At 43.9% G+C, this 10,671-nt stretch overlaps 1 protein-coding gene across 1 annotated transcript; it reads left to right on the plus strand.

The window, feature by feature from the left end:
* Positions 1-9,499: 9,499 nt before the first annotated feature.
* LOC148853170 (uncharacterized) lies at positions 9,500-10,659 on the plus strand. Its single transcript, XM_088945526.1, has one exon. It carries the CDS (start codon positions 9,636-9,638, stop codon positions 10,437-10,439), a length of 804 nt encoding a protein of 267 aa, XP_088801652.1. The 5' UTR covers positions 9,500-9,635; the 3' UTR covers positions 10,440-10,659.
* The last annotated feature ends 12 nt before the right edge of the window (positions 10,660-10,671 follow it).

Raw genomic sequence — 10,671 nt, forward strand, 5'->3', positions numbered from 1 at the left:
GGCCCACAGCAGCCCATGGCCCTTTGCCAAATGGGGCATGGACCTCCTTGACCCCTTTCCTCTGGCCACGGGGGGTAGAAAGTACCTCGTTGTTTTAGTAGACTACTTCACCAAGTGCGTGGAAGCCGAGTTAACACTCAGAATTGAGGCATATAATGAAGCCGAGATTGATGAAGCCCTTAGAGCAAACTTAGATCTACTAGAAGAAGCCCGAGAGAAAGCACAGATAAGGGTAGTCGCTTACTAGTAGCGAGTGGCCCGCTACTACAACTACAGGGTAAAAGAAAGACACTATCAAGAGGGAGGCCTTGTCCTCAGAAAAGTTATGGTCCCCGAACTTGGAGTAGGGAAGCTGGGCCCCAATTGGGAAGGCCCCTACAAAATCAAGCAAGTCGTCGGCCCCGACACTTTTCACATGAACACCTAGATGGAAGTCCTATACCTCGGACATGGAATTCAGAGAACCTTTGGATGTACTACAAATGATTGTAACATCTTTTTGAAATTGTGGAATGAATGAAGCAAAGTTCCTCTTTGGCTTAATGCTCAGCGCGTGTACCTACTGAGTTCTTATAACTCTTTGGCCTCGTGACAGGCAGGGGTGCACGACCTCCTCCGAGGGCTATACCCCCTTGCTAGACCGACACCAAGACTTAACCAAAAAGTAACGAACACCTTAGCTATGACTTAATGCGTTGGAATACACAAGGGCGGTCGAGGGCCCCATGTGCCTTAACGCCCCACCTCGGCGGTGGCTAGCCTCCTGAACTTTCACACTTTGCGTTACCAGCAAAGGAAGTTAGCCTCCTCGGAGTGTTGCGCTCGACCTCATCGAAACAAGTATGCGGGGATACGGGAGCCAGGCGAGCCTTAGATCCACCTAGGCCCCATGGAGATAGATGAGCCTCAGCTCTGTATCGGCCACCCCCTAATAGGGCAGGCCACCTCGGCCTCACCAAAGCTAATGCGTAGGGATACGGGAGCTAGGTGAGCCTCGGCTCTACCTAGGCCCCACGGAGCCAAACGTGCCTCAGCTTTGTCTCGGTCACCCCTCAATATGGCAGGGTTTTTCAGCCTCGCCGAAGTCAACACTTAGAAGAATGGGAGGCAGGTGAGCCTTAGCTCAACCTCTGCCTCCACTCTCACATCGACAGGTCATTTTTCTATTTACCCAAGTATAAGTAAAGGGGAGAGAGCCAGGTGAGCCCCGTGCTCTACTTCGGCCTCCCTCCACCATAGGTCTCTTCGGCCTTGCCTAAGTGAACACCTAAAAGGGCGTTAGCCCAGGCAAGCCCTAGCCTAATCGTGGAGGTTTTGCCTTGGCCACCCCTTCACCATGCTTCTGAGACACAAAGTAAACTGAAGAAAACTACGCTTGTCTCGCGCTGTGTTTTTTCTTTTGGAGGGGCAAGGACCCTTCGGCAACAAAAGCATAAGTGCATAAACGATGCAAAAAATAAAAGGAAAAACAACATAGCAAAGCACAAGTGCAATAGTTGAAGCAAAAAATAAAAAAAATGTCGTTGATTTTCATTATGCACAAAAATTCCTTTGGCTTTACAAATTTGTTTCATGGCCCCTCAGGCTGAATACATGTACATTGTCAAAAAAAAAAAAGAGAGAGAGAGAGAGAAAAAAGAGAAAAAGCCTGGCCTAAGCCTCGACATCAAATATTTGGAGATCACCTTCAAAGATTCGACATCAAAATCTGGAAGCACTGCCACAATTGCTTTCTTGGTGTCCTCAACCCATCCAAGTAAGCCCCGGAAGTGAGACCGACCAACTCATCGGTTCGTTTCCCTGCCTTCTGGGCCCTCTTCTCAGCCTCGGCTGCCTTCTGTTCAGCCTTAACAACCTTCCTAGCTACCTCCTCGACCCTCTTTTCTGTCTTGGTCACTTGCTTGTTCACCTCAGAGATGTCTACCTCGGCCTGTTGGAGATGCCGCTCGGCCTAAAAAATGAGGCACTTTGCACGAGTCCTCTCTATCTGCTCTTGGGAAAGGAGATCCTGCGTCTTCTTCAGCTTCTCCTTGGCCTCCATGCAAAGCTTTTGTTCGTCGTCGAAGTATCGCTGGAACTCGCGGCGCTTCTCCATGAAGGGATGAGAGATCCATCCCACGGACACCCAAAGATTGTGGAATAAGGGGCGAATTTCAAAAATTTTTCTCTCCCTTCAACTGGTAATCACATTCCCTATTTAGAAAATCATATTTTCAATGATCATTCTTGAACCTTAAACTGAACCAGATCTGAACCAAAAGGAATAGGAGAGAATTATACCTGATACAGAGAAGTAATATCTCCCAACAAAGGTGTTCACGCCCAAGGAAGGATCCAAAGACTGCTCCCACTGAAGATGGCGCAGTGCAGGATGGAGCAGAATCAGCAGTGTTCTTCCCCAAGAACTCTGTCCTTCGCAAGAATTAGTAGAATGGTACGTGAGCACAGCTTCCTTTCAATCATTTCTCAAAGAACTGATGTCAATATCCAATCTTGACTTCTCCCACAACTGGAGATCGAACTGGCAAACAGGGCAGCAAGAACAGGGAGGCGGCAAGAGAGTATTCGCAGGGTGCAGGAAACTCTCTTCTTGATTTCAGCACTAAAGAGGATCTGATGTATATCTCCTAAAAACTGCCGCCCCCTCCTTTTGTTGACTTAAAAGATCAGCTCCTAATCCCATTAGGAGCTGCTTATCCAAATCATATTTGGATCAGCCTTCTCTTCTAGTGACAAGGATAAACCCTTATCTTATCTGCAGATTAGATTAGCTTTCTCCTAATCCCATTAAGAGGTTTCTAGATCTGAATTACATTCAGATCCGGACTCTGAGTGGATAGGATTAAGACCCTATCCTATCTGCTAATCCATCTCAGAATTTGCCCCTTTAATTAACTAAATAAATAGCCTAGTTCGAAATGGGCTTTTAGGCCCATTAAGCTTATGTGCTCACTTAACCTTCCTAACTGCTGCCCAGTTGGGCTTCCTTGTATGGCGTGGGACCCAAGCATTGATCTACACATCAGCCACATGGATTCGGCCCAGCCTTTGTTACAAGGCCTGGTCGAATATACTGTTAAAGACAGTGCACCCCCTGAAACCCATCGAATGGGCTCTATGGGCCCAACACTTACCCTAAGTGGTCCCTAGGCCAAGCCACCTTGTAACACCCAGGGACTGTGGGCAGATGCAAGATTAGCCCATCAGGCATTATCCTCAATGGTCTTACACTTAACCTCTCAGCCCTTAATGATCATACACTGCCCGACAAGAGAGGACCTCTCCCTCGACTGCAAGGAACGGTGTTGCACTCTCCACTTATATGGATCCCGGGAATTAAAACCCTTTTGCAAACAATTTAGAAACCATAATATATATACTTTTATATCTCATATAAAATATACTTTGCAAAACAAATCTCAACGGTTGAAATCGGCTGCCGGCAGTCTTGGTTTCCAACAATGAGAGTGCATCATCGATCATTACCTTTGTCCGACAAAGGGGCTGATCCTGTCACTATGATCACCCACTCAGATGAATTCTCGGATTGTCCCAACATACCCAGGTTTTGACCCCCGCTAAGGATCTCACTGATTGGTACATCAAAGACAGCCCAATCCGACATCTAGTGCAGTATCATAATCGAGTCTAGGGGTCGGGTGTAACTTTCCAGTTTTGCCCATCAATCTCCAAGGTCCAGGGCAATACTGGAAATCTGGTCCAGTTCAAAGATTCAATTAATCCCACACTGTATGTGCCTAGGGTCTCACTTCGGTAGCTGAGACAAGCCACCCCAACCGATTTGGTGGCACCATAGTGTCAGCCTTGTCAGGATAGGTCTCCCCAGACCGACCCACTGGCTGTGAACATTCTAAACTAACACGAGTTTCATTAAGTGTCCAGTTTAAGGGTATTACACAGAAATATACCAATGGAACATGAATCAAATATGCACTTTTATTCATTTACAATAAACTCATAAAGTACATCATTCTGATTGAAGCTAAGGGCATACAAAACTGTCTAACACTCCATGGTGGTGGTGGCAGCTTGTTGAAGCTTGTCTTTCTCAGCCTCTAGCTTGTCCATGTTGTCTAGTGTCAATTTCAGCCGATCCCCTAGCCCAACAAAGTGAAGACAGAACTGCAATGAGAAAACAGTTAGCACCCAACAGATAAACAAAGAAAAGAAGGAAAGGAAAGCGGAGCAAGTTGTTACCTTGGCCAGGCTTTGCAGCCCCTCCTTGTACAACCTGTTCGGGGCCATCCCTAGCATTTGGAAGTGGTCCCGTGTCAGGAGAGCCCCACTTACCAACACCGGGCCAACTCCTGCGTTGCGGATACAGTCCCCCTCATGGATCTCCCACTAAGGGCAGAAGACTTGGTTAGACCACTGGGCGAGCTCCTCTAATGAATTGGGAGTAGAAAATGATCCCATTTGCTCCTTGTGGGGCCCTCTCGGGGCATCATCAAAACCCCTGGTGTGGACCACCTTCTGTTGCGGTTGATCCCCCATGGCCCCCTCGGCCGACCTCTTCCTCCCTGCCTCGACCCCATTGGCGGGTCCTCTTGGCATCTCGGTCGGATGCTGCGGTGCTTGCTCCTCGTGCCCTGGCTGGCCCTCCTCAACGGGCCCCTTCCCCTTCATTTGGATTTGTGGAGTGGCCCCCTTCAAGAGAGTTGTTGAAGAAGTCCCTTTAGCAGGGACTTGCGCTCTCGTCCCCTTGGCAGGGACCTGGCGAGAAGACCCCCCTTCGTAGGGGCCGATGCCTTCTCCTTCTAGGCTGGCACGCCCCCGGTGGGCCTCTGAGGCGTCTATTCGCCAGCCTTTGCCCACTCCTTCAGTATCACACGGGCACAATCCAATATGGCTTTCTGAGCATCCATTGGCACTTTTGCAAGCAAAACAACAATTAGTACCATTACACAAAGATGAAGGCGAGGAAAATGTGGAAATAAGTTGCATGTCCTATCCTACCGAGGGGGGCAAGACTGAGTCTCGCGAAAACCAATGGGATTTCCCCCTCCACCAAAAGCTAGGCTCAGACTCTCCCTAGGTTAAGCAGTTGCACGAGATCGTTACTTTCCTCACTCGTAAGCAAGGGGACACTTTTCTCCGCAGGCAAATTGGCCTCTCCCCACCCCGACTTTAAGGACCAACCCTCGGGACAAGACAAAAAGAAATATTTACTCTCCCAGTCGTGCATGGAAGAGGAGTTATCTATGGGCTTGGACTTGCGGGGTTGGAAGTAGAAGACACCAGGTTCGAAAGAGTGCTTCCTCAACACGAAGATTGCTTGGAAGAGCTTCGGCGTCAGCAACACGCTCTAGAGTCGAGCCGCCACCAGCATTGCCACAATGGTTCCTATCGCATTGGGCACCGGTTGGCTAAGGGTAATCCCGTACACCCTTAGCAGGTCAGAGATCAACGGATTAAGGGGGAACCGAAGACTGAATTAGAGGAAGTGCTGATAAACGTAGATCTCCCCTTCCTTGTGAGTCCACGGCTGATCACCCGCCTAGGGCGCCCTCACCCCATAGGATGAAGGGATGAAGTATTGCCTCGTCAGGGCCTTGACCTGATCCCACTCTAGAGAACCTTCGAACTCTGGGCGAGAAGGATCAGCCTCGGCCACTACCTCGACAACACTCTCAACCCTCATCCTGGGGACGAGGTCTAGCTCTTGCTCCCCCTCGGTCTCCCTCGGCATCACAGATGCAGTGCTCTCATAGGGAGGGTCATTACCTCAGTGGATGCCTTCGGCTCCCCCGGAGGTTACTCTCTCTCGAAGCACCTCCACCTCATACCGAAGGGGAACGGAAACAGAAGGGCTTAAAGGAGAAAGGGGAGAAGGGGTTCGAATGGAGCTCCCCTCTGATACATTCGGAAGTTCATAGCACTCAAGTCTAGAATTTGATAAAGACATCGTTGGAGATTACGTAAAAAGGGGGAGTGGAAGGAAAAGAAGTGAAGGCAGAGTGTTGAAGATTGGGGAATCTGGGAGCTGAGTTCACACAAAGGCAAAAGCACTTGGGGGCAAAATGACAAGAAGTCTGCTATCGAAGCACCTATTTAAAGCTGAACGAACGACCCAAATTTCTCGAGATCCAACGGTTGAGAAGCCACCGCCTCCATAGCCCAATCATGGCGCACCACGTAACGCTCACCCTTGGAAGGCGAAACAATGTGCTAGCAACGACACAGATCGTCCCTGATCCAACTGACGCAAAATGCCTCCTTGCGATCTAGCCACGCCGCACCCTCGAACACCTGTCCTAGGAAGGTGAAACGACACTCGCTCTCGTAAGGCGAAACGATGTGTCTGAACACATGCACCGATCTGACCAGAAAGGCATCCCGCACATGGACTTTCGGGCCTCACAGGCCCTCGACTTAAATAGTCTTCGGCTTTGCATGCCCTCGGGTTAAATAGCCTTCGGCTTCATAGGTTCTCGGCCCAAATGGCGGCACCAGAGTGTCCGCAATGAGTGCCCCCCCCCGGTCACTTGTCCGAAGCAGTAGTGCTATAGATCACTCGTAGCCTCGGCCCAACTTACAAAAGAGGATGCCACTGCAGGGTACACCTCGGTTGTTGGGCCCATTGGCGCTCACCATAATTACTCCCATCAGTTGAAGCTGAATTTTTCTCCTCGGCCTCGGGAGTGGGGAGCAAATGATGTGGGGTGACCCAACCCAGCCCATTAGAGGCTGGGAGGCCAAGTCCATGAGCGCTAGATCTGGGAATGAGATCCGATATAGTAGAAGTTACTTTGCTCCCCTCGTACGAAGCCAATCGCGGAGTGCTCATGCATCTCCGTAGAGCTCTCTGACCGCCCTCATATGGCACCCATCCCAGGCGTTCATCTCCACCTATCTCCAAGCGACTCAAGTATAAATAGGGGTGCTCTCCCTCCAGGTAAGGGGGTTCGAATACAATTTGCATTTGGAATTGGAACTGATCCCAAAAGTTATAATCTAATTCCCCTCTTCGTACCCCGTACTAACTTGACCATCGGAGACTTTGCCTCAGGTTCTCACTTGGGGCCTCTTTCATATTCTGCCTTGTAGCACCTCGGCCGCCTGCCCTCGGCTTCTATAGTATTCGGAGCCCTCTCTGCCTTGGCCTGTGTACCTCGGCCTTGGCAACAAGCTCCCCGAACCCTCGAAGCCTTTGGCCAGCCTTTGGAGTCTAGGGGCGAAATTACTTTGTTGTCCTTGGCAATCCTAAGCATCAACAATAATTAACTATATTTTATAGTATTTTCAATAATTGCGGTATTGTTAATTACACTATTTATTAATTAACATACTATGTTTATTAAAAAATATTAATATTTTTTATTAATTCATTAAAATACTATGTTTATTAAAAAATATTAATATTTTTTATTAATTCATTAAAATACTATGTTTATTAAAAAAATAATATTTTTTATTAATTCATTAACTAACAATTTTTTAAATTGTTAATTAATGTAAGTTATAATTTAAATTGTATTTTAAATATTTTTTAAATTATATTTGAAGTTGTAAGTAATATAATTAAAATTGTAATTGTAATTAAAAGTAATTATATTTAAATTATTTATTTAAATATAATTTAAGCTATAAATATAAAAAAAATACATTTAATGAGCAGAAATTAGCCAAGAAAATAAACAAAAATAAAGTACCAATAATATAGTATTTTCATAAATAAAGTAATTAATAATACTGCAATTACTGAAAATACTGTAAAATATGGTTAATGATTAATACTGTAATTTTTAAAAATATTGTATTAATTAAAAGTAGATTTAATAAATTATAACTTACATTATATTAATTAATAAATACATTATTTAATACTGTTTTTGAATAAATATTGATAATTTTTTAAAAATACTATAATTATTAAAAATATTGTTAGTTATTAAAATATTGTAATTATTATTAATATTGTAAATTTTAAAATACATTAGTTATTATAATTACTACTCTCTCTCTCTCTCTCTCTCTCTCTCTCTCTCTCTCTTAAATGTCTATTTTAAATGCAATAATAACATGCACTAAAATAAGAGGCCTTGGAAAACCCAAAGGTCTCTCTCTATTAACTTAATCAAAATAAGCAATGATTACTTTTTTTTTAAATGAAAGAAAATAGGAACAATGAAAAAATTTGAGAAAATAGATAAATAGCTTCTCTCAAAAAGTAGTTTTAAGGGTTATATTTTTTAATTTTTGGTAATTTATCATATTTATTGGATAATCCATTTTTGGTAATTATGACAAAAAAATATTAGTATTTTTACTAATTCATTAATTAATAGTTTTTTAAATTGTTAATTAATGTAATTTATAATTTAAATTGCATTTTAAATTTTATTTAAATTGCATTTTAAATTTTATTTAAATTATATTTGAAAATGTAAGTAATATAATTAAATTTTAAACTGTAATTAAAAGTAATTATATTTAAATTGTTTATTATATAATATAATGTAAGTTATAAATAGCAGAAAATTACATTTAATGAGCAGAAATTAGCCAAGAAAATAACAAAAAATAAAGTACCGATAATTTTGTTATAATTACCAAAAATGGATTAACACAATTTCCATTAAATATGATAAATTACCAAAAATTAAAAAAATATATAACCATTAAAATTACTTTTGAAAATATATACTAATTATCAATAATCTTCAAGAAATAAATGTAATTAGTTCATAGTGTATTTAAAATGCATTTGTTTTTTTTTTGTATAAATTATAAATTATATAATTTAAACATTAATCCTTGCCTATGATGATATTAGTTCATAATGTTAATAAAAAATAGTAAAAATATATTTACTATTATATATTTCCATTATTTCGCTTTTACTCAACAAAATTCGTACACTGCACGGGTCCCTCTAGTAAAGCAAATTGCACATACCACAAGATCCCTTCATCCATAGATTCCAGACATGAATCCTGAAGACAGGAGGTATTTTCCTCCGATTATATTCCTTTCGGACTGACTTCTAGAGAGAGAGAGAGAGAGAAGGTGGGGGAGGGAGAGAAAGAGTGAGAGGTGGGGAGTCTGGGGACTGGGGAGCGACGAGGGAACTTTCCTTTTCCTTCTTTTTTCCACAGTCCTAGTGCCATTAGGATTAGGATTCAAAACCCACATCTCAATCTTTCCTTCTGTATTATCGGTCTCTATTGCAGAGAGAGAGAGAAAGTGGGGGAGGGAGAGAAAGAGAGAGAGGTGGGTAGTCTGGGGACTGGGGAGCGACGAGGGAACTTTCCTTTTCCTTCTTTTTTCCACAGTCCTAGTGCCATTAGGATTAGGATTCAAAACCCACATCTCAATCTTCCCTTCTGTATTTATCGGTCTCTACTGCAGAGAGAGAGAGAAAGTGAGGGAGGGAGAGAAAGAGAGAGAGGTGGGTAGTCTGGGGACTGGGGAGCGACGAGGGAGCTTTCCTTTTCCTTCTTTTTTCCACAGTCCTAGTGCCATTAGGATTAGGATTCAAAACCCACATCTCAATCTTCCCTTCTGTATTTATCGGTCTCTATTGCATTGCGTTAACATCCTCCTCCGTCACTCAAAAGTCTTGCGGTTCTTGTGGTTGTATCGGTGCAGAATAGAAGAGGACGAGAAAAAGTATGGCGATGTTGGGGCGCCTGCGTCTGCTTTGCGTTGGAAATAATGCATTATTGCCTTCGTTCTCGAGTGCCAACACCAAGCATCAACAACATCCTATTAGCAATTTGGGTTGGTCCATTAATTCTAGCAATCTACATTACCATTATCGTCCCAAGCAGCAAATCATCCCGCGAGTCTGTTTGATGCCGAATCCTAGCATCCGCGGGGATGATGATAGCCAACAAGTAGAAGTAGGGAATGAAACCGATCGTCGTCCTAGTCGTCCACATTCAGAGGTCTATCTGAATCTCGGTTTCTGCACGGAAGACACGGCCTCTGCAAAGGATGACATCCCATCAGAGATGCTCGATCAATGGATGAGAGATTCCGCTCAGGAGATCGTTAGGAATATAGACCAGGGTCCTTTCCTGGTTCATGTTTTCTGCTCTAACGAGGGAAGAGTATTGACCACCAGACTGGAGAGAGTCAAGGCAGCCGCTGATATGTGGCCCCTCATTAAGAAGAGATGGGCCAACGGTGGAGGAGAAAGCTGCTCGGCCCCTGATGGGATCATACTGGTGAAACAACTCGACGATAACAATGAAGAAGAAGAAGAAAGCGGCAACACAAGCACAAAAACATGGGGAATCCTCATTCAAGGTAGGGGCAAGGATTGCACTCCGGCGTGTTACATCCTCAAGACATGCCGAGTGCTGTCATCGTCGTCAGTGGGGTTCTGCACTCACTTCTGTCTGGTTAGGGCGAAGTGCTTTGGCGAGACCGCACAAGTACAGCTCCTTAAATCTTGGCTGCTGCAGCATTAGCACCATTGCTGAGCTTCCTCACTCTATATTTTGATTGGTTCGCTCAGACAGACGTACAGAGAGAATTTCATTTTTTTTATACATATATCCTATTTTTTAAAATTTCTTTTCTTTTTGGCCAAAAATAAAGAATATTTTCTTTTCCTTCACTTTTCGATTGGCTGTAAATAAAAACAAAGATCTTGTAGTTCAGAATCTTCAGATACCAATTGTTCATTTCCCAAGGCAATTA

The sequence above is a fragment of the Nelumbo lutea genome, chromosome 5 (genome assembly GCF_056320005.1).
Source record: "Nelumbo lutea isolate HS-2025 chromosome 5, American lotus-T2T, whole genome shotgun sequence".
Classification (NCBI taxonomy): Eukaryota; Viridiplantae; Streptophyta; class Magnoliopsida; order Proteales; family Nelumbonaceae; genus Nelumbo; species Nelumbo lutea.

Coding starts and splice junctions, on each gene's coding strand:
- LOC148853170 (XM_088945526.1), top strand. CDS start 9,636: ATGGCGATGTTGGGGCGCCTGCGTCTGCTTTGCGTTGGAAATAATGCA.